At 36.5% G+C, this 24,772-nt stretch overlaps 1 protein-coding gene across 3 annotated transcripts in view; it reads right to left on the bottom strand.

Annotated features, from left to right (window-relative positions):
• Positions 1-13,818, bottom strand: part of CXXC4 (CXXC finger protein 4) — a 27,762-nt gene extending 13,944 nt beyond the window's left edge. Inside the window, exons 1-3 of one of the 3 annotated variants that reach the window (XM_017518678.2) lie at positions 13,545-13,586; positions 13,350-13,425; positions 9,596-10,899 (exon numbers count right to left, since the gene is read on the bottom strand). In XM_017518678.2, coding sequence (XP_017374167.1) covers positions 9,596-10,642 — 1,047 coding nt within the window. In that variant the 5' untranslated portion in view covers positions 10,643-10,899; positions 13,350-13,425; positions 13,545-13,586. The other 2 variants (XM_037734974.1, XM_037734973.1) reach the window with 2 other exon arrangements.
• Positions 13,819-24,772: the final 10,954 nt, after the last annotated feature.

Genomic DNA, 24,772 nt, shown 5'->3' with positions numbered 1-24,772 from the left:
TATATATGGAACTAAGTAGCTTGGATGAAAGACTAAGACCTAGAGCTAAAGCATTACATGGGTATTGAAAAAAGAGCAGAAATAAAGAGCATTTAGGGTTCTTTAAGCCAGGATGTATGTGTATGTATACGCATTTACAGATATATGGGTATATATGTATGTATGTATCCACAGAACTTAAACAAGTCTTGGAAGATAACAGTTCTACCTAAATATCTGTTAAATTGAATTGAATTTATCAAGGGTTTACTATGTGCTAACTAATATCATATATTCATGAATAGACAGCATAAGTATAGACCTGCCTGGAATAAGTAAAAGAACACTATTTGCAGAAACATTTCAATTTTACTCTTTATCTTGTTAACATTGTTCAAATACAATTTCTTTCCTCACTACTGACTTGTTGTGATGTTGGTATTGCTAGATTAGTGTTTTTCAAACTTGACTGCAACCAGTTATAAATACATTTTACATAGCAACCCATACACATACATTTCTTCAAGTGTACATAACTGAAACAGAAGTTGAACAATACTTACTATTACTACATGTGATAAACTCATATATTTTCTGTTCTGTTCTATTCTAATATATTTTTTTTTTTTTTTTTTAAATGAAGTTTCACTCCGTCACCACGCTGGAGTGCAGTGGCATGATCTCGGCTTATTGCAACTTCCACCTCCTGGGTTCAAGCAATTCTACTGCTTCAGCCTCCCGAGTAGGCATGTGCCACCAAGCAAGCTAATTTTTGTATTTTCAGTAGAGATGGAGTTTCACCATATTGGCCAGAATGGTCTCAATCTCCTGACCTCGTGATCCGCCTGCCTTGACCTCCCAAAGTGTTGGGATTACAGGCATGAGCCACCATGCTGGGCCTTCTAATCTACTTTTTAAAAACTCATGATGGTAAATCAAAACATTTGTTTCATGGACCACCAACATACTGTCACCTGCAGTTTGATAAATACACCTCTATGCTATAAATAAAAATAAATTCACATGAAAAGAATCACATGAAGAAAATCTAAAAACCATGCCACTTCATAATGAATTTAACTCTACATATAGCGGTGTTACAAAGAAGATCTAATGTATTTCTCTTATGATGGAAACAAGCCAATGTTCTCTTCTGTTTTTCATGGACTAAAGGTAGAGCAGACAAAATATTTCATGTTTAATGGAAGACTCCACATGTTCTCACTTCTTATCCACCTACATATGACTGTTAATTTTATCCTTTTTCTTCTTATCTTCACTCCATTAAGATCATCAGTTATCTAATTCAATCTATTTAAAAAACATTGCCAATAGAGAAGTTATTCCCAAGCATAGTTATTTTTCTACCACTGATTCGCACACTAGTTCTCGCCATTTCCACATGATTCAATTTATATGGTCTTCCCTTAAAAACATATTTAATGTTGTTTCATTCTCTAAATTTTTGAGATAACATATCTTCTCTGGCATTTGCCAGATTTGCTGAAATAGACAGAAACGTCCATAATTTTTCCTAATCAACAAATATATATCCTTTTCTCTTCTCATTCTACTTGATCTTTATCATTACAGCATTATCAATAATCCAGCTGTGGTTTGGTGTGGGGTTTTCTGTTTTTGTTTCTTAGTCTTTGGGAAAAAACAAAAAACAAAAAAACAGCACTTTTAGCGCCGTTTTTCCCATAGTCTGACACTTTACTTTCTCAAGAATGTTTTCTAAAATATGAATTTTAATGCAGAAGAGACACAAATGGATACCATTTTCCACCCATCTTGGAAGTATTCTCTTTTAGTTACATTTTGGAATTATTCTACCAAATGTTTCAAATGCATAAGTAAAAATAATAACATCAGCTATAACACAATCTGTTTTTCCTTATCTCTAATTCATCTGCCACTCCTCTCAAGCCTCAGCTCTGACTCTCAAACCAAAAGTATTGAGTCAAGTCATTAAAAAAGTTATCTTCCCTTTTAAGAAATATTTTCCATCCTCTAAACAGCTTTTGTAACTGCCAAAGCAAGCATATACCCATATTCCATTTTGTCAAAGTTCCTTCTAGACACTGCATTGCATTGTGGCTTAAGCATTCCTTTCTCCTTTCTCATCTTTCTTGGTCAACATTACATATCTTTTAGGGCTTATCACTATTCTCCCCCAGAAAAACACCAGCTTTTTCTATTACTGCTTAATAACTGTCTTCATTTTTTACAAATAGTTTTTTAGTAAAAAACAAACAACAAACAACTGCATATAGCTACTTCATTTTTTTATGTAAAAATGAATGTCTGCCTGTTTTATTTCCTATGTATACTCATAGGTATATATTTTTCAATTTTCCAAATGTGTTAAATATGCTCACTTTCCGATATTTGTTACATATCTTTCCCAACTAGAGTTCATCTCTTTCTTACAATAATTCTCTTGACCTCACAAATTCACATTCAGAATATCTCTGTGTCTCGGAAATAGTCAAATAAAAGTATTGGGTTAGTAATGTGAAACATACACACATACATCTATGAAAATATATAAAAATTAATAGTGGTGATGTGTCTGTGGTTAAAAAAAAAAAGGAGAAAGAGCGCTAAATAACTGAAATTGGCTCACCACATTGTCTGACTTCACTGGGTAACAGGCTCAGTTTCCTAAGACAACGCAAGTATAGGGACAAGGAAACATGTTCAATTAGATTTATCTCTTTTCAAGTAAACTCAAGCCATATCTTTGTCAAATGTATGATTCAAACAAATATGCAAAAAACATATCATTAATACATATCTGGGCTTTAATGTCTGAAAACTATAAGTAAACTGTTGTGTTATCTATAAATATGGATGCCTTATTCTCCATTTTTATTGATGGTTTTAAAATTGGACTGAGAAATTATATTTTTATAATATAAAAAATATATTTTAGTTTGCCAGCAATATTAACCTACATATAATATTAACAAATTATAAGGTAGGTTGATATTATCTTCATCTTATTGATGAGAAAATTAATTTCAGAGAAGTTATGCTGATGTACCTAGAACACTGTTCATCTGTTAAGTTACTTGATACTAGTGGCTCTTTCCACAATTTCTTACCTATGTGGCCACAGGAACCATGGATTTTAAATAAAAAGAAATGAAAATCTAGGAACATAGTAGTATATTTCCTGAATATAATTTATATCTAGCTTTATATAAACCACAGAAATACAACTTGAATATGAGGTATTTGAAAAAGCAATTGCTTACTTTGCCACAATCTCTTTAGTAAAAACAAACAAACAAACAAACACAAAAGTAATCAGAAATAAATGGTTTAAAGATAAGAAAGAGGAAAACAAAAAATTCAGCAGGCTTGATTTCATACCTAGCTATAGATTCTTATGCTTTTAAAATAAATTTAGAGAAAGCCCAGAAGTTTCAAACAGGAAAAAATATTTCTCATAATGTTTTAGAGTAAAAGTTAACAAGCCTGCTGGGATCCTTTTAGCCCCTGCAGAGCTAAGTCTTCAACATTATTAAATGGCTGTCACATCTGAAGTATGGTGCAACATAACTCAATAAACAACAGAAAACATATGATGCTGAATGGAGGGAGGCTTTTCGATTACCCCACAGAATAATTCAATTTCAGGACAGGTGTTTGCATGTGATGGAACAAGATATGACCAAGGATAAAATCACCCTTTTGCCCCTCCCCCAATATTTTGAAGCTCCTAAGAATAATAGCAAAATGCTAGATTTGAAAGTATGTTTAAAAAGGACAGAAACACAGAAGCACAAATGAAGGAACAAAATTACACATGCACAAAATTCTCTAAATGGATTACAAAAAATATGTACTTTCTTAAAAACAAGTTTTTAACAAAGACAATGTTTCCTAGAATGCCTTACTTCCCCAGCTAAGATCATCTGACAGTTTAGTCAGCGACTAAAATTTTACTTATTACTAATAAAATTTAAAGATTTTATTTTCAATTCATTTTTGCTTTTGAAAAACTAATCCGGGAATACGAGAGAAACTATAAAACAATTAGTCCTTTCTCCAATTGTATATTTACATGGGTCTCTAAATAAATCTTGAATTTAACTTATGACTTTAACTAGATATTTCTATATGACAAACACAAGAGCTTATTTTTAGTATTTTGTATAATGTGAGTAAAAATAAATTTAAGGAATTAAAGCATATCCACTTATATTAAATTTATTGAAAAGTAGGACATTTTGTCAAGCTTTTTCAGAGCAAATTAAAGTAAAATGTTTTCTGTGTATTCAGGCAATTTGACCAATTGAGGTTCAGCAGTAAATTCTAAGAGCATCAACAACTCTAGAAGACTTTCTTAAAAGCACACTTTCAACCTATGCCTGATAGGTTGAAATACTCAAATAGTATGTCTAACTTTGTATTCAGAAAGATACGTTGTATCCAGAATATTCAAACAATGTTTCCACCCCAACATGGATCTTGAGTCCGGAACTTGTTAAACAATGTTCCAGCTGGAGTAAATATGGATCAAATGCCTGTCCTTTTTGCATGCCTTTCAATTTTCAGTGTTAAAGGCTATTTTATTAAACTGTTCTGTATTTATCAATCTGTAAGTCTGACTATGCAAAATTTAACTATAAATTCAGAAAAGTAGATGATCAAGACTAAAAAAAATAAAGAGAAATACTTCAGTGACCAACTCTTTAAAAACTTGAAAAGCCACACAACTTTTATTACTTTCATCACTATACTTTTCATTCTTAAAACATCCAAATATTTTTCTCAGATTAAATAGAAACCTAGTTTATTTTTAAATTTGTTCTTATATGTTTTGTGATTGCTTGCTTATATTTTGTTTGATGATGGCTGAATTTTATACATTCTTATAGCATAATTTATAGATGAATTTTAATTATTTTACTATTCCTAATTGCCATCTAAAACATGGCGTAGAATTTACATGTTGTTTGGATGGGTGAAACTACTGTTTTCATTTAGGAAGTATTAAAAATGTATGCTTTGTAAGTTTGTGAACTGACAGTTAAAATTGCATGTATTTACTGTGTATACAACATGATGTTTTGAAGGATATAAAAAAAAACTTTAACTCCCTTGTATTAAATCTAGTGATGGAAAAATAATCTCATTGAACTTGTATTGCAGTTTGATGCCTTGGCCACAAATTCATTTTGTGGCTTTAGTCAAAGATAAAATTTTCTAAGACTTTTCCTTATTATTTATAACACTGAGGTGCTTTTTCCTACATTATTTACATGCTACATTCTAATGTTAACATACTATCATTTTGTTTTGAAAAATTTCCTCTTTCACTTTTATACTCAATTATATATTTGCATTTTTTGATTAAAATAAAAATTTATATATTTCTGCTGGCAAGTTTCTTATTCTTGAGATGAAAAATTGAAAACTCATTTTTATAAACTATGACATAAAAGAAAAACTGGCGGATGTTTCCATTGAAGACATCAAACATTTGCATAATATCTGTAGATATTTTTTAAATCACCAAACCTCAGAAATGTATATGTTCAATTATTGACTTGTTTTATTATTTAGCTAAAAGCTCTTAGTTTGAGTGACACACCTATTTTATACAAGTTAATTTCCTCAGGAGGCAGGTGCCATCTTCCTGCACACATTACAGACAGTGCTTTGTCTAGGGTTTTACAATTGTCATTTATAGTTGGGGCTCTTAGAACTTAACAGGATATACACTACGTCCCTCCTCCCCTATTACACTCTTTCTAAGTAAGTTATCAAGTTTGAGACAGTGTTTGAATGTTTTCCACCAACGCTTTTAAAAGCTCAACCTAACTTGTGGAAAAATTATTGTTGGCCTGTACATTCAGCAGATAGATTTTTAAGAGATAAAAGAAAAGAAAGTAAAGAAAAAAAAATTGGAACCATCCTTCTTCCTTATTTTCCAGTTTCTCAATGTCTTCACTGTAACCTGCCCTCTTTAGTTTCTTCTCCAGCTCAAGGAAAGCCTCAGTGGTGACAGTTTGAAACTCACTTGAAAGAGAGCCAAGAGTGGGGGCAGGGAAACCTCCTGAGGCACTGCTCACTAATTCCATAAATCAACTAATGGGAGAGAAACCAGATCTGTGTGGTCTGTAATGCTGTCCCACAGAGATCAATCATGTCACCTGAACAATGTTCAGGGACTAAGAGGCTGGGGTTGCCCGTGGGACAATGTTATCCCTTGAGTCATAACAGATTGGGATATTTTTAAAAGTTAGAACTTAGTATCAGAAATGTAGCTGTTGTGAATATAAAAACTAAAAGATTATCTTTGCAAAGGACAAAGTGTTATCATGTAACTTATCATAAAGATCTCCTATATGATCACATTTATTAAAACATGTAGGAACTTAATATTTTGCATTTAGGATACAAGTTTTTAAAACAGTTTTTGTCACACAAGGGACAGACACCATTTGTAATGACTGCTTTGAACAATTAGTGGCTATTTTTTTAAAACAGAGTAATTGACTTAATGAACAGTGGCTATGCAAATATACAGAGCATAGTATAACAGAAAAACTAAATGTTTTGTGTGTATTATCATATCAAACACGATCAAGGGGGGATTTTATAAACACATTTCTAGGGCATCGTAAGATGCCTTTAAGGTGAGACTAAGCAGAAAAATAGAAATCAGTAAGGCAGTTTTAAAAGGAACACTAGAAAGGAGGTTTTGAAAAAAATGTGGATGAGAGTCCCAACACAACCAGGTGAGTCTGTCTTCATTTCAGTTTTCTCACTCTGAAAAAAAAATCTGACTATGCCTCCAGTCTTTGAGATGAGAACAAGTCAAAGGGAAGAATGGCACATGAGGTTTGAAGTGATCAATAAGAATATATATGTTATGATTATGAACCGGATGTTAATTGACAACCATAATTCAAAGCCCACAAATATTAGCTATGGAGTTTATATCAGGAACCATAGGTGATATCCACAATGAGTCCCCAGATCACTACCCTCAGCCAGGAACCCATCAAATCTCTAAAACATTTTCTCAGATGAGGATGGACCAAATTAAAGAGAGAAACCAGGTCAGCAGGGGGACTTTTCGCGTCCCTGCAATTCCTGTTTCAGCCCTGGGTCAGTCATGTAAGCCCTGCCACACTGACGTGCCCAGCTGGTTTCCTACAACCATAACAGTGTGTTTGCACATGGGTTTAAGGCAGTCATGATGGCATTGTCTTTTTTAAGGCAGTCCATGATGGTACTGTATTTTTTAATGATCTAGATAGAATCTTAGACAATTTTAAAAAATTTTTCTTTAATTTAGCCAAACAGCCTTCCGATAATAATCTTAGCCTCGAAGCACAACCCATGCTCTGATAGAAGTTGTCTGAAGTTAGAAGATCACCTTAAAAGTTCAAAGGAAAAAAAAGCTCACCTTCCTCTCCTATCCATACCTCACCTTGTGAAGATGAACAGAATTTTTGTGCATGAGAATTTTTTAAAAGAAGAGAATGTAATTTTATGGGATTTTGTCATCAAAATGCCTGGGAAATTTAAATATCACAACAAGCTTGTATTAAAACTACCAAAAGAAAAAAAAAATATCATCATAGAAACTTTTGCAGAAAACCTACTGGTTCTCACATCAAACTTCTCCAAGGTAATTATTTACTAAATCAGAATTATTCAGTTACTACATACCCTAAATTGGGATGCAGGTAGTGCCATGAGTCTAGCTAAAGATGAGGCATAAGAGAAGAACCAAATTTATAATTCTAGATTCTATATTTCAAGAGGAAAAATGAAAGCCATGTTGTCCTTATCAATTGGAAATTAATAGAGAATTTCAATATGAACTGAATTTTAATTTCCCACAGTCCTTAGAGACCTAGAGAAGTTTTAATAAATCAATCCAGAAAGATGATTCAAAAGCTATTTTTGCCACCTAAGAAAATACATGGACCTGCATTATAGTCGCTATTATCCTTTTTCTAGGAAAGCTGTCAAAAAAAAATGTAATAAACCATCTAGAAGTAAAGTTAAACTTTCCAAAAAGAGACAATTTATCTTATAAAGAAGAATAAATGCAATATTTTGATGAAACTGATCATACTCAATAATGACATCAACATAATTCTGATATTTTTAGAATCTCAGAGTGCTAACTAGTCTGATTCACACAATTAAAGGTTTTTTAAAAAAACAAACAAACAAAAAAAAAAACAAAACAAAACACTGTATCTTTTCTGTGTTCAAACCTGTCCCAAAGATCTTTAACCTTCCTCTTTATTCTCTTCAAGACTGCTTCCCAGTTCATAAAGAAAATTCCTCTAAGCAGTACTAACAATTTTTAAAAGAATGTACAGATACCCCTCAGATGATAACTTATGAGAGCCACTCTCATCCTGCAATTCACCCCACAGAATGTTCCCAAATGTTACATCCACCACCTGCAGTCTCATGCATATATGAACATCTAATTATCTACCCTGTAAATTTTATCAAGGGACTAACTATAATTACTTGTCCACATTTCTTTGCTTAATATACCACCAGAGCCATTTACCTGTGATTTTTTTCATTTTTCCCCTTGTTTTGATCAGGACACAATATAAAATTTTTATCAAACCTATCAAGCTCTGTATTTAGCATAATTAATAACCTCATTTAACAATTACTTTAGTGATCATCTGTATAATATCTGTTTTAAGGACACATAGGTAAAAGAAATTATTATTGACCATATAAGGTATCAACCAAAACTGTGCTTGATGTATAGACCAACTTTACAACCACAAAATGGTTACTTTGTCTAATGGAGAGGCCAAGAGAAATACTTCTTTTGTAACTGAGTTTTAGAAATTACTCATTCTGAAACTACATAAAATAATTTTTAAACAAAATCACCATCATCTTCCTGAAATTAACTAATTGTGTCCCTTTATTCTAAGTCACATCTCTAAAATTTGCAGGTGGAAATTTGCTTTCTACACTGTTTCAGTTTTCTCCAAAAGTATCAGGTATGCAGAAAATACAATAGGAAGCATTCTCCCTTGATTAGGAGAAAAACTATTATAGAAAGGGGTAGGAAATCCCCTTCTGAATCCAGGTGTTTCAGCCTCAATTAATACTGTTGTGTGGTTTGTTGTTGTTCTGTTTTAATGAGAACAGGCTTGTGTGCCACAAACTGTGTCCTCATTGTTATAATTGGGCCACTAACTTAGCCAATAAACTTGTATAGGATGTGATGTGTCCAGTCCTTTGGGCAAATGATGCCCCACCCTTTAATAAAGAGGAGGGGGCATTTTAAACCACCGAGGGAAAACATTGAGCACACTGACTGTGAAACTTCTGATTCTTCAAACCAATTACATTACGTTTCCCCCAGAGATAAAAAGGAGGGGACCCTCTCTACCAGAAGGGCGGTGTCACGTGAAGTGCAGCTGGGGCGGGTGGTGGAGAGGCCAAGCCTTTCGCAAACCACCTACAACTCTTACCACCTGAATGAAGCTTCAGAGATGGGGTACTGCATCTCGAAGCCAGACAAGAATCCCTGAAGGGGAGAGGGAGTGAGGAGGGAACGGGGGAGACTGGGAAACAAGAAATCATCTCCTCTGACCTCTAGTGAAGTGCCAGGTTTTTTCTTTAGCTCTTCACATTTTCTAAATTTGCAGATCTGGTGTCCCGTTTTGCGGTTCCTGCAACTGCTGCAGACGCCACAGTTGATGAGCCTCTTGCAGGGCACGCAGACCCCACACCTTTTCCTCTTCTTCTTGGCTGGGTTGGCTCCGCCAGCTCCTCCTGAGGAGGACGAGGAGGAGGAGGAATGATTCTGCGGGCAGTCTGCCAGATTGGCAATTTGAAACGCACTGTCTGTGACGGCTGCTGAGGCTGCTGCGGGGGAGTGAAGGGCTGTCATGACGATGACCCCTGGAGGTAATGAGATGCCCCCTAAAGCCGGGATAGCGGAAAAAGTCCCCACGCGCTCAGGGAGATTCATTATCTCTGCTTCAGCAGCGCCGCATTTGAGCTTGTTCATGCATTCCCCCGCCAAAGGTCTGCAGTGTTCAGGGGATAAGGTGGAGAGGAAATTAGTATTTGCCATTTGCAACGACGGCTCTGGCGGGCAGCCAGCTTTCCCCAGCCTCTGGGAGTCGTTTCGGTGGTGCATGCTGGTCCTGCTGCCGCCGCCGCCGCCGCCGCCGCCACCGCCGGCGGGGAGGATCGCCGAGGAGGAGGAGGCGGAGGAGGAGGCGGCGGCGGAGGAGGATTTCCTGCCGCCCCCGCCGCCCCCGCCCCCGCCCCCGCCCCCGCCGCCGCCTCCCCCGCCGCCGCCCCCGCCCCCGCCGCTGCCCCAGAGCATGGCGGTGGCGGCGGCGGTGGCCGCGTTGTCGCAGTTCCAGGGGGACATGCCGATGCGCGCGGCGGCCGCGGCGGCGGCGGCGCTGCTGGGGAAGATAGGGGTGGTGATGCGCGCGATCTTGGCAGCCTGTGGGAAGGCGCCCCCGTTGGTCTTGTAGAAGGAGGTGGCGAAGGAGCGGTAGCGCTCCATTTCCGAGTTGTAATCCACAAGGCTGTTCAGAGCCCCCTCGGGCAAGTGGCTTTCCTTGGGCAAGCCCGGGGCCTCCGGGCTCGGCCCGGGCTCCACGCAGACATTGGTGTTCATGGTGCAGGGGGGGAAGAAGGGGTGCAGGGTGGAAGAGGGGACCGCCTGGTCCGACACCTGGGTGGAAAAGGGGGAAAGGTGGGGGGGAGGGAAGGGAGTGATGGTGGTGTTGGGGTGGGGGCCGAGGCGGGAGGGGAAAGTGGGTTCGGGTGGGGAGAGCAAGGTGAGGGCTGCTTTATTCCTCTCGGGGGCTCATTTCCACAGACGGTGAATTCCCAGGCAGCGTCTTCCTTTGCATTATCCTCCAACTGTTACAACTAAAATAAAGAAAGTCATTCCAACGAGCTGCACGAGGAAAAAGATTAAAAATAAATAAACAGCCTCCCTCACTAACCCACCGCCGACACCGAAAGCTCCCACATTCTTCCGTCAGGTCGTTTGCATAAGAATCATCAAGACGTGGACCCCCCCCCCCCCCGCCCATCCACCCCCAACGCTCCCAACCCCCGCTCCCTCCCTCCCCACAGCAAACCACAGCTCCTCCCCCCTATTCTTATAACCCTCCTGAGAAAATGTATTAATAGCCAGGATACCCAGGGAAAGAGGGAAGACGGGGGTGACAAACGCCTAAGGAAAAGGGCAATTGGAGTGCTAAAGACATGCAAATCATGGGTGGGAGGGTGATACTACCTATAAGCAGAGGGCATTTAAACATTATGAAATGTGTGAACAAGTGCTGCCTGGGCATGCAAATGCTGTAAAGTAGAAAACAGCAATGGCCCTATGAGGAAAATGAACAGGAAATTAGCAAATGAAGTACTGAGAAAGTCTACAATACATCCGAGTATAAACTGTAAGCAAACACAATACAACTGAGAGCTAAGAGACTGCCCACATACAATCTGAACTAAAGAGGCAGGGAAAAAAGAACTACCAGCTGCCACAGTGTCCTTCTGTGTCTGCGGTCATTAGTTTGAATCCCAGCACAGCTGGCTCTGTTAGGGTTTTAATTCAATGGACCAAGGACAGGTCTCAATTGTACAAGCCATTTGGTGGTGGGGCTTGGTGGGGGTAAGAGGACGGTGTTCTACTTTTTTTTTTTTTAAGGTAGAAAATAAAGATGAGCCAGATATATATATATAAAACCAATGTCTCAGGTTTTAAGCCAAGTGCCTGCAGGCTCTGTAAGAATATTCCTAATCATTCTTAATGGAGATTGCAGTCTATTCCCAAGACAAGAGGAAAGTGTGGGACTTCTTGAAAAGGATCTCTCACAAGCACTGATTTTTACATTGAGTAAAAGGGGGAAAAAGCCCTTAAGGTGTTGTTTGCCAGAGAAAAATAACCAGTAAAATGATTTTTTTTTCATTTTGCTCTTTTTAAGAGGAAAGTTTAATGTTAACTGGGTATTTGCATTCATCTCCTTGCTTACAGGCCATTATTATGCTTTAAGGAGAGGTATTTTAGTTGTTTATTACAGAGGGAGAAGTACATCACAGCCTTTTAAGAAGTAAAGCAAAGACATCAAGTGTATATTCACCTAAAAAACCAGTTTCTTTGTTTCCAGATTTTTTGGCCAGAATCTCTTTTTGTAACATCTTTTGAAGCCCATAGATTGGTCTAGAATGTAGAGTTCAGGGAATTCTACATGGGGCCCACTAGTCTCAGTCTCAAATACTCAGAGTTCAAAATGGTTATCAATTATAGTAATTATGCTTATAATTAGATTAATGAACCATTTATGCCCAAACTCCAAGTGCAAAAACTTCCAGACCTACTGATGAGGTGCTCTAAAAAGAGGGGTTTATGTAAGCAAATCCCTAATAGGCAAAGTAAATCAAGATAAGGAACCTCACCCCAGGCTGGATTAGAAGCTTGCAGGCATCTTTCAATCACAGCAAGTCCCTAATCACTCAGGAACCACCTCTGTGGTTTCGCATTAGGGAAAACTGCTCCCCTCTGAGGTCTGAGGGCAATACAAAGGGTGCCCCAAAACGCTCTTGGCTAAATATTCTTGATGCTTGGAAGGGGTGGGGGAAGAACCAGAAAGAATATGCATATAGCTTCAGTTTCTGCGAATCACACTGTAACTGCAAGACCATAATAACTGCTACTCAGTAAAAACTAGTTATGTCAACCATGCATTAGATATAATCACATTGAGTGGAGGGAAAATTTTCAACGTTTTAGTCTTTTGACCTTGTTCCAAATAAAGAAATAATTTAATGTCCCTTTTTTAGAGTCTTAGAGTGGTGTTTCCAAACACAAGCTTTCCTTGCTGGTCTGATTGCCATCACCTCCCCCCTTCCTACCTCAAGGTTTAATACCACCAGAAACTGTAGAAAATGATTATGCCCAGTATCCAGGTCATTATTGTTTAATCAATGCATCTCTGGAGCATGAAAAAGGTACCTAAGCCACAGCTATTGTTTGGATTTTATTAAAAAACAAAATAAAACACACACAAATAACTATAGTTCTATTCCATAGCTAAATTAGAGATCTATACTTCCATGATCCTGTTTTGCCTTTAAACAATGTGACTGTACATGCCTAATATTGTATGTCTGGTCTACCAGAGACATAGAGATCAAAGGTCATATTTAACATTCAGGAGGAGGGGCGGGTGCAGATTAATTAATAAATTAATACAGCGACGCTTTTCCTTGCTGGAGTCCAGCATTAATAATCTACTTTCACAATCCCAACGGACAGCAAACATTTAAGAGAAAAAAAAGCCAGAGAAAGAGAAAGAACAATCACTTACCAGTCTCTTTTTATTTGGGGAGCCTTAGAATTTGCAGACGCTGCCAGTCTGCCTTTAATTAGTTGCACATCACCCCCTAACACAAAGAAACACAAATCCAGATGTGTCTTGGCAGCTCCCAATTACAACTTTAATACTTGTAAACAAACTGTTGGGGAGGGGGGGATAAATAAATATGCGGATCAAAAAAAATACCTGTAAATGGCTTTTTTTTCTTGTTGCAGAGAGAAGGAGGAGGAGATGGTGTTAGTGGTGGGGGTGGAAGGAGGAGGAGGTGGGGGGAGAGGAAAGAGTCGAGTGTGAGTGTATGTGTGAGAGCGCGGGGCTGTTGTCGGTGGTCTCTCCTCTCCCAGCGCGTTGCTCTCCGTCCGTCTCCAGTCGCTGTGTGCGAGGGAGGGAGGGAGCCGGGGAGTCTCTCCTCTCTCTCTCTCTCTCTCTCCTCTCTCTCTCTCCCTCCCTCTCACCCTCCCCCCCTTCTTTCTCTGTTTGTGTGTGTGCGTGTGTGCGGTTGCTGGGGGAGGGGAGCGCGAAAGAAAGGCGAGGGAGGAGGTGTGGAGGCTGGGGGCGGGGGCGCGGGGTGGGGGTGATTGGCGCCGAGGTGAGGAGGACGCAGGGACGTGGACACCTACTGATGATTGGCTGCAAATTACACGGGGAACAAGAGGCGCACGCGGGCCAGCGCTCCTTTTCACAAATCCTCTCATCGGCGGAGGAGCCACGTTTCCCTGCTCGCCTGCGGATCGCCCTCCCTCCTCGCGCCCGGCTCTCCGGCTCAGCCCAGCACACAGGGCTGTTGATTATTTTCTTTGCTCTCGGAGATAATTGTTTGGAAGGGATGGAAAGAGGGCGTTTCCGCCACTCTTCGTGTAGGGGGTGTGTGTGTGTGCGGGTGTGTGTGTGTGTGCGGGTCTGTGTGTAAATAAACTTGTCTAGGATTTCTGGCTGGGTTGAGAAGAGCAATATAAGAAAGAGAGAAAAGGTCATGTTTGTTTGAAGAATGCTCTTAGTTCGTACCCAACGGCATGGTTTTCAATAAATTTCCTGGTGTACCCAGGAAGATTTAAAAGAAAAAAAAAATTACTATTTAGATCTTTAAAGTAAGGGAAAACGGACCAGTGGGGTTTTTCAGACCCTTGAAATACTATTATGCCAGAATGTAAAAAATCGGTGATTTGAAGCTTGGCCAATCTGAAAATCCATCTCAATCTCTGTCTCTCTTCTACTCTTCTCTTCTCTCTCTCCTCCCAGCCCCCTCTTTTACTATTCCATCTGGTAGTTCCAAAGATTAAATCAAATTTTTAACTCACTGCCCTATTTTTAATTTCAAACTTTACTTAAACAAAAACTTTGGTATTTCAGTCTGTTTTATACTAGTATATGATTAACATTTCACTTCTTGCCACTTGGGAGAACACAGTTTATGAATTGAAACATAAATATTTTACCTCAGGTCAAATATAAATAAAACTCGTTCATAAATGCAGCTGTAAATTAACCTCTTCACTGCTTCCTCAAATAGAATGAGATATTGTGGACACATGCTATCCTACTGTTAAAGCATACTCTAGTGGAAAAGTTATAAAAATAGGTTATAGAGTTATGCATCCTTTTAAACAATTTTTTTCTAAGAGAAGAACAGTGGCTAATGGTGAGTTATAGAGTAGGAAATAAATTCAGATTATTTAAATGGTGAGTATGCAATATTATATTTTCAAAGAATCGAGGAAAATATGTTTTGTTTCTTTGGTAAGAAAAAATGCTGAAAAACCATTTCAAACCATTTTATATTTGAATTTTCAAAAGATCAACTTTGACCATATCAAAATATTTCCAACTATGGAGGATAAATTGTTGATAGCAAGCTTAAAACTGTGGTGTGTGTATGCCAAGGTGAAGGTGCTATTTCAAGAGTGGGCTATTACTGCAATAGGAAACAGGTGTATTTTGTGACTCACTGATTAATGTATATGTTTTGTATTTTTTTTAAACCATAGGCTAAGTTTATTACTGATTATTTCACATTTATAGAGAAAACAACTGGATGATTAATAATTATTCAGGTTAATAAGATACTTTTATACTTGTGCTATTTCCTTGTAAAAGCAAAAAAAAAGGAATTTTCCATTTGATTTTTTTGTTTTAGCTAAGCTTCATAGGAAATTTATCAGGAAAATGCAGTCACTTTTTAATGAGTGAAAACATGCTGGAAAAATGATAGATTCTTAAACATCTTTTCACAATATTTAAAATATCAATCCAATGTTGGAAATTTTGTAGTTTATAAATAAGCAATGTTTTTAATCAAATAGAGACATCATACTTTCTTTTGCCAAATTTTCTTTTCTATAAATTTTCCTTTTTGGAAATTCCTTTTCTCATGCTTTCCTTTTTGGGACTCTTCAAGCTCACTTTCAAAATGAAATCTTAAACACATCAGAGAAAATATACTCAAAATTCCAATGAATTTTATTTTCCAGCTGATAAAGGGAAACTATGGAACACTTGGTCTTAATAATTAATAATAATAGCCCCTATTAGTGACCCATTAGTGTCAGATCCTGCACCAAGTAATTTGCAGATATTCTTTTTTATCCTTGCAATAATTCTGTGAAGTGCCTATTATTTCCATTTTACAAACAAGGATATTGAGGCCCAGAGAAATTTGGTAACCTAGATTAGGTCATAAAGTCAGTATTTAACAAGTTTGAAATTTGTACCCAATCTGGTCTATTCCAAAGCCTTATGTTTACAATCTCTACCCTAGTCTCACTATTAATAATTAACCAATAAACCTTCTCTGGATACTAGATCCTCAGATTTAATTATGATTGTAGGCCCCTAGTTGATATGGCATCAATTGAATTTATAAAATAAATTATAAAGAATATACCTCATGGCTCTGATATAGCATTCTGTTGCCTTTCCACTAGGGAATTGATTGCCGCCTTAGCCAAATGTGATTGGGGAAATCTTTTTTGGATCTATCTCATATCTATTTTTTTATACTAGTGTACACACATATATGTCTCATGCTAGTCTATGTTTGTCTTCTTTAAAATGATATATCAGGGTTTTGATAATAATTGCTGAGAACACTCAGTTCTTTGTTAACTGTCTTTAAGTCCACAGTTCTGTATGATGTACCAAAAAGTGAGGTTGTCTCCTCTGCAAAATGTCCATTACAGCTTCCAATTACCTGAAAGTGGTTTGTGCTTTTACCCTGCTTTATGAATTCTTAAAATCTCAACTAGGAAGGAGTTCAGAGTTTTCTTAGATATCCTGATGGGAATTTTGTAAAAATCCCAACTTGAGCATCACATGAAAAAACGTATTCCCACTCTGCATAATTTATTTTTCTGCTCTGAAATATTTTTAAAGTACTGCTACTTTCCATCATAATCATGACGAATATCGTCATCATTATCCAGAATCTCCAAAAAGGTAGCATATTTTGTTAAAACAAATAGACCTCAAAATTTGTTAGTGCAAAAACCACAGAAGTGTATATGTTTTCTCATGTAACAATCCAGGGTGGGAATTTCAGATCAGAGACCATGCTTCTCTATGAGTGTTCCATAGATTAAGATTCCTTTTATCTTGGGACTTTTGCAACCCCAATGGACTCTTCATCAACTATATCAAGCTGGCACAAGAACATGGAGGAGCTATGATGACTTCTTAAAGGTCTTGGTCTTGAGGTGGAACATAGCACTGTAGCTCACATGCAATTGTCAACAACTCTTTACATGCCACAGCTAGCTGCAAAGATTACTGGGCAGCCACCTCCAAGATGCAGCTTTATTACTGTGGGGTAGAGAAACAATTTTGAGAGACAGCTGGCTGTCTTCCACAAAGAGTAATGCAGAAGGAGAATAATCTGATGAAGAGATTAAGTAGACCACACAGCGCTGAACCTGACCTTGAAATTCCTCTGCTCCCTGGAAGTTATTTTGCTGATTACCACTGAAAGCAGTCTTAATGACTTTAGGGAAAGTTTGACAACTGTGAAAGAACTAAGTTTTCTTAAATACCTGTAGGATAGCCAAGACAAGGTTAGACTGTTCAAACAAGAATTTTCTGAAGAGTAAAGAAAGCAGAAGTAACACATTCAAAGGAAATAGCATACATAAAAAATAAACTAACAGAGATAAATCTTGGGGACCTGAAGCTTGTCTGCTGCTGTTTTAAAAACCAAAGGATAATTTTTAACCTTCCACTAATGAGATGTTCACTATTAATCATAAGAAAATATACAATGTGCAGATCAGATAAGGGGTGTGAAGCTTTCCTATCTAATATCCAAGGACTCACATCTCAACTCATATTCATGGGCTCTGGGGACTACTTCTTTTTCCATAGTAATTTACTCTGGATATAGTAAATAATCACATCCTTTATAGAAGAAATATTCCCTTAAAACAAATAGGGAATAATTTCTTTAGCTATTTTGACTGGCTAAAAACCTACCTAGGATTTTTGTTTACTTGGCTCCTTTACCAGAATTTGAGTTGGTTGACGTTGGGAATTGTGTCTTATTCAGCTTTGCATCCCACCCCATATCTACTATGCCTACCACGTGGCAGGTTCCAAACATTCTGAGTCATGCATATTGAAATAAAGTAGTACACGTGAAATGTATGGAAGTAAATTCCCCATTGCCTAGAAGATAAAAATGAAACATTCATAAAATGAATTTTATGGAGCCGTTCTCCAACTGGTTCCATCTTTTGAATCTAATCTGCTATTATTCCTTCTAAGAGCCTGCTATTCTAGCAGATCCATTTTGCTCAGAAAACTTCATTTGCCTTATGACCAGATGTGGAGAAAATCTTTAATTAATAATGAACTGTGAGCTAAAATGAAGTACTATTATTTCCATAAAAGATATCTTTGCACATACAAAAATATTATAGTATAATGAAATAATATTTTAAAATCCCTTAAGAATGTTTTCTGAAGTTGTCTTGGTGACTTAAGAATTTGTATTTGATGAAACTACTTCTTAAAAATCAATATTCTGCACACCAGTTGTTTTCTTTTACTTCTAATTAAATATTGATACATCGTTATCACAGTGCTGACCTTCATATTCAAAGCTGGTACTTTTAACCTGCCAACACCGTGGGTCATGTGCTTTGAGCTGTTTTTCCAGCTATCTTTACTCTCTTACCTTGTCTTTCTAATGACTGCCAGAAGGCACTTTTGGAATGGCTGGACACTGTTCAGGACAAAAACTGTGACAATTGAGGATAAAGAAAATAATGGGTTCACAGGGTTAAACCCATTACGTTGGCCTCATTAACACCATATTAAAATCAACTAAGCTAATCAAGCACCACACATATTTTTATATACAGTTTGGAAACTAGACAAATGTGTACCAAGTATTATTTTGAGCATTAAGTTTTAGAATTGTTCTTTGCAAGATCAAATTTGGTCTAGCCCAATTTTAATTTACTCATGATATGTTTTCTCATCATATAAATTATCATTACTATAAAACTACAGCTCTGATACTCCATGCAAAGGGCTATCCCCAAACACAGCAATCCAAACTCTCTATGGTAGGCTAGAAAGGGAAGACTCCAGAAGAATGTCTTTTCTTCCATAGACTCACTGACATAGCTTGATTTTTATTAGCTATAGTTTTCCTAGTACTTTCCCATGAATATTTGGTATCCTTTGCTCATTGAATTATTAGAAAATACAAACAATAACATTCCATATTCTTTCAAAGTATTTACTCATGAAGGAAACAATGGGTCACTTTTGGTACAAAACACCAAGTGATGATAAATAGCTTCCACACACAACCAGCTCTAAATACAGATTTGTAATATGGTCCCCAAGCTGTTCTTTTGGGTCTCTCTTTTCTTCTGCCTGGCAGTACCAACGCATCCCATGCTGGCCTTTGTCCAAGGAAAATTCACCTTAATCATAGAACTACCTGTGTGCCTTCTGGAAAGATAAATCTCTTCAAATAGATAAGTAATGGTAAAGTAATAGAAAGTGAGGAAATCCTGTGGTGAAATTTATAGTTAAGAGCTAACCAGGAAACACTTTGTCCACAGTGCTCAGTGTGCCAGTAATCTGTGTTCTCCTGACAGCAATCCAGAATGTGGCAGTCACTTCCTTCTGCTGTCAGCTATTCTCTTCTGCACACAAGTCTTCTTCGACAGAATTTATAGGGCACTGGAAATCTAGTAACATAGTTCCCTCTCTCATGTCTTCTATTCTCTATCAAAACTCCAAACTCAATAACTTCGGTAACCAATGTTCTGTTAATATGTCACTCAACAGGAAGAAGTGAACCTTTTATTTAAAAGAAGTTTACATGCAGACACTGGACATTTTATTAACAGGCCTCTGAATCTTCAAATTGCTAGACAGGACTTACCCAGCTAGTAAAAACAAACAATAAAATATCTTCAAGAATTTTTAATTATAATAGAGTTACTTCAAGAATGCACCTTGTAAAGACATAAAATTAGGTTTATAAAAGTCATATTTTTAAGTTCTGTGAAACTCCAAAATTAAATCTGTCTTAAACCATTTCCTATTATATAACATTAACTGAAATCACCATTTTTGAATTTGCCATTTTTAAGTAGAATAAAGAAATTTTTACAAAATGGTTGTGAACATAAAAATTATATTTTTTCCCTTGGATTTGAGATGTTAGGCTTCCAGTGTAACTTGGATACCTCCATTTGCAAAAATACAGGTCTCTTAATACTAGTCTCAGTATTTTATTTGAAATCAAAGCCACTCTTCATGCTTGGTTTTTTTTTTTTTTTATTATTAATGTGTGTTTCCATTTAGTTTATCTTCGATTAACTCCCTTTATAAAAAAAGGATTTCAATTTTTCTTTGTTGAGAGGAAGAATTCAAGATAATATCCCTGAGTTGTTAACATTCAGTCCAGAAAGGTTTTTTTCCTTCCCAGTGCTGACCTTTGTTATGCCGTAGTTATAGCAACAAGAAGAGTTCCTTCTGTCTGTCTGTTGTGTTCTCTTTCCAAACTAATGACAGTCTTTTATATGCTGTTGTGTAGTATGGGGAATGCTTTACGTGCATTGATTTCTTGATTTACTGATGCATTTAGCTAAACCAGCAATTTGAATGGAAAATTTTTAAATAAATGCAATTAATTGAAATGGAATTTGCATATTATATATGTTATTTATGGAATATAGATCTTTCATTCAGGCATTTTTCTATATTGTCTTCAAGCCTCCCTGATCAACTTGCAGTTTAACTTCTCAGTGATCAAGTTTATTTATCCAATCATTATATATTCTTAATCTAAACAGAAAGAGGGCAAAGAGACAGCCCCTTCTCGGGGAGTAACATGATGTAAGAACATGTAGCTTTTCTGCCAACCTGGGCCATACAATCATTATGACCTTGGGCATTCTACCTCTCATTTTACCGATCTGGAATATCAGTTTAATTATAGTAATTACCTATCTCACAGGATTTGTGAGGTTTAATTAATGTTAGCAAAATGTTGGAGCTATTTAGTAGACCAGTACTATAAAAAGCAAACTACTGAAAATCACAACTATCTTCTCCCCACATAGTACTTAATTTTACACACTCCTTTTCTTTTTTTCTTCAGAGTTTATTTAACAGTTATTGCTTTTTTTTCCCCTGTACCCTTCATATCTATATCTATGGTCTTTGCTACTTGAGACTTACTTTGGATGCAAAATATAGCCTCTGCCTCACTTTTTTTAGATTGCACAATCACTCTCAGGAGCTCAACATTTCTGACTCTAACTGGATTGGAATTAACAGTAAAATCTGAGCACGTAGCTATGGCCACATACGTCCTTTAAGTCAGTTATAAACTACCAGTTAACAACTTCAGTTTGATTCTCAAACACCTTTTGTTTGGATCCATGGTGTTAAACAAACTGAAGTAGACTTCCAGTTTCTTTCAAAAGTTCTGAAAGTGTTGTGTCTACATTCCATCCTGGAAATAGTAGCTATAGCTATTATTAGTGATGGAGCCTCTAGTTTGTTGGCACTTTTAGCATTCCCTGCTGTCTAACACTTGTCCACCTAAGCATTGGAATTTGTAACTCAAGCCTCTAAGTACATTTGTGCTAGCTGTTCACTGCATAACAATGCCTGACCAAATGGACAAGTAGGAGCTGGAATCCAGCCCATTGCTCTGCTTGCCAAGCCATGTTCTGGCGGGTCTAATTTGCAAAAAGGCATTCTAGGGGCCAGAAATGGCCTTATCAGTATCTCCATTATATGCCAATTAAGTAAAGCAATGAACATCACAGACATCTTAATTCATATTAAAAAGTTACCATCTCATCTTTGAAATTATATCCCACAAGATTATATTTAGACTAAGATGAAAATCATATTCAATTTTATCTTTATCCCTTTTTTTGTGAATCCGTTTCACCTAAAACAGATTCCAATATGAACTGATTTTCAAATAGGCTGTAAATATTGTGAAATTTTCAATTGTATGAACTCATTGCCATGGAATCAGGAGCTATATTTCATTGAACATCAACAAAATGACTAGTAATGTGAATTGGATAGTTGTAATTTACAACATTGTATTTATTTCTTTGGGAACGACTACTCTTTAAAAAGAGGGAGACACTGTTCTGACCTCAGTTCCTTTCTGTTATCTGCTAACATTTTATAATGGTAGCACTGTTTGAAAGAGCAGTTGTCTTTACCTATCTGTAACTTGGCTCTTAAAATGCATGATGATGTGATGGCATTTCCTTTAGAATGTCTCTATTTTAAAAGATATCCTATTTCTGTAATTTTCGGCTAGTTTATATTAGTTAAAAAGAAACAACTCTGTTACCCAATGGCAGCACTGATTAATTTACATACCTTTCTTTACCAAGTATCAAGAGTCCAAAATCTGAACAATGTCCAACAAAAGCTAGCCTCTAGATATTTTACTGCTAATCTCCTTGCAGAGGAAATCCAGACCAGTATATCTATTCCTTAGAGAAAACAAAGTAACTTTATTCTTTACCCATAGAGAGAAAAAAGGTTTTCAGAATTCTGAGTACATGTAAGAGAAAATTACTCAAACTGGCTTAAATGATGAGGTCTCTTTGTAGGGCAGACTAGAGGCAAGGAACAACCTGTGTGCCTTACAGATGTCATACATAATATAGTTTTCTTCCATCTCTTTGTTCATCATCGCCATTATCTTGTTTCTTCCTTCAAGCAGCTCCCTTACAGTTACTGCTTACCTCTCCAACATCATATTCACACATTAAAAAAGCATTCGGGGAAAGAAATATAAACACACATTTGTGTGTTTATATCTTTAGAGTAAGAAACTTCCCTAGAAGCCCTACCACTGACTTCCACGAAAATCCTATTACCCAAAATTGGTTTACATGCCCACACATAAACCAACCATTTTCAAAGAGAATAAGATTGTCTTATTCTTAGTATCTACTGGACCTGTAGCTGGAAATGGAATCATTCTGAAACATGTGACAGTGTGAAGGATGGGAAATACCTGAACGTAACCATGATTCTGTTAAGAAGGAAGAAGAAGATGGGGAATGGATGACTGTTGGTGAGACTAGTATCAGCATCTGTTGCCTTATATAACTCTATTATCATTTGATTTCTATTGTCTTAGAAAAAGTAACCAGCCCTAAATCTCATGAAGCATGCCAGATTACATATAATAAGAGAAGGTCAGTTTATGGATGCCAGCTCTTTATTATGAGTTAATAAGTGAATTATAATTTCGCTATGAATGCCAATAAGCAGGATTTATTTTTAGCAACATGGTTTTCCTGGCAAAGTTTTGATTTACTGACCTACCTATCTTTATTGAAACTTATCTCATGTGCATCATTGCAGACCTTTTATACTGTGTTACATAAACCAGGGAGTATCTGAGTTTGATCTATAAGATACAGGGCTAAAAACTCTGGATGTAACGAGAAAGCAAAGAGAGTAAGGAAGTTAAAAAAAGTTGAGAGAAATGATTTATAAAATGGCAAGGTACATCTATTTCCATAATTAAGTACATCTTGAATATTTTCCTCTTATACCTTCTACTGACTCTTAAAACTATTACCTTAACATATTTGCAAGTCATCAGAAGCAAAGTAAATAGCCAGTCCATAAAATTTCAAGTTGATCCCCAAACTGACTCAAATTTGCAAAAATCTGGCATAATTTAAAAGTAAATAAATAGAAGCAACACTTAGCAGAAGGTTCCTAACATAAACAAAGCTGTGCACGTTTTGTTTATTTATGGGATCCATGCAAAGTGTCATGTTCATTTAAAAATATTCAGCACGAGAGTGATTGATTTCAAAAATTGAATAGAATTAAGGAACATAGGCATTCTTTAAAATTTAAAGTTTGATAAAAGAAAGAATGGCTGTTTTTTCTAGTATTATGCTTAGGAAAGCATTTTTCTCCTTTATGTCTGTTCAGATTTTTTTTAACATTAACTGTGAGAAAAATAACCATTTTATTCAAAAGTGCATTTTAATCCTAATGTGGCAAACCCCACTATTCATGTAATACCCGTATGTTGCTCAAAATTAAGTGTTACATATTAAATGTGAAATCTCCTAAATTAATCTTTTTTATCCAATATATTTTATAGCATTCTCAAAAGACAAAATATGTTAAAATCCCTATCCTTATGAAACTTATATTCTACTGTCATATCTTAATTCAGCTAATAGCTATTTACTCTTTCTTTCCAGCCTGGATTATTATTTAACACATTTTAATTGAATAAGTATTTTTTGAACACATTATATACATGGCATAAACTGAGGGAATGAGAAACTTCTCTTGAAAAACTAATAATTTAATAGAGGGTACTCAGGAAACACACACACAGACAGATCTAATATTATAATTATCTCACCTCTTCTACAAAAAGAAGAATTTAAGTAAGTAAAGGATAATGAAAACCAGACCCTGAACACTTCTATATTGTATCAATAGAGTGCAATAAAAGCAACCTGGAAGGATTAGATAATTTGGAGGTCTGGGATGCTCCTGGAGAAAATCTCACAAAATAAGTCTTTGAAATGACCAAAAAATGGAGAAGGGGAGAAAGAATATTTGGCACAAAGGACATGGTATAAGCAAAAGCTGGGGGGACACAAGTGCATAGCAGAGCCTAGAATGGTATGTTGTTGATTTTGGATGCAGTAATGAGACATCAAGAAGAGACAAGTGATGGGAAATGAGACCCAGGAAGAAGAATACAGTTAAATTGCATATAGCCTTTAAGGCTATGCTGAGGAAAAAGACTTGCTTAGAAGTAAAAAAGAGGCCAATACATGTTATTTCAGGATGTCTATGATCATTTGCATTTTTTGGTTTATTTTGTTTTAAAGTATCCCTCTGACTTAAATTGGACAAAGTGATTTAGAGGAGGA

This window comes from Cebus imitator, unplaced genomic scaffold (genome assembly GCF_001604975.1).
Source record: "Cebus imitator isolate Cc_AM_T3 unplaced genomic scaffold, Cebus_imitator-1.0 Scaffold697, whole genome shotgun sequence".
NCBI lineage: Eukaryota > Metazoa > Chordata > Mammalia > Primates > Cebidae > Cebus > Cebus imitator.
Note: the sequence above shows the minus strand (reverse complement) of the source record. Positions and strands in the feature narration are given on the sequence as shown.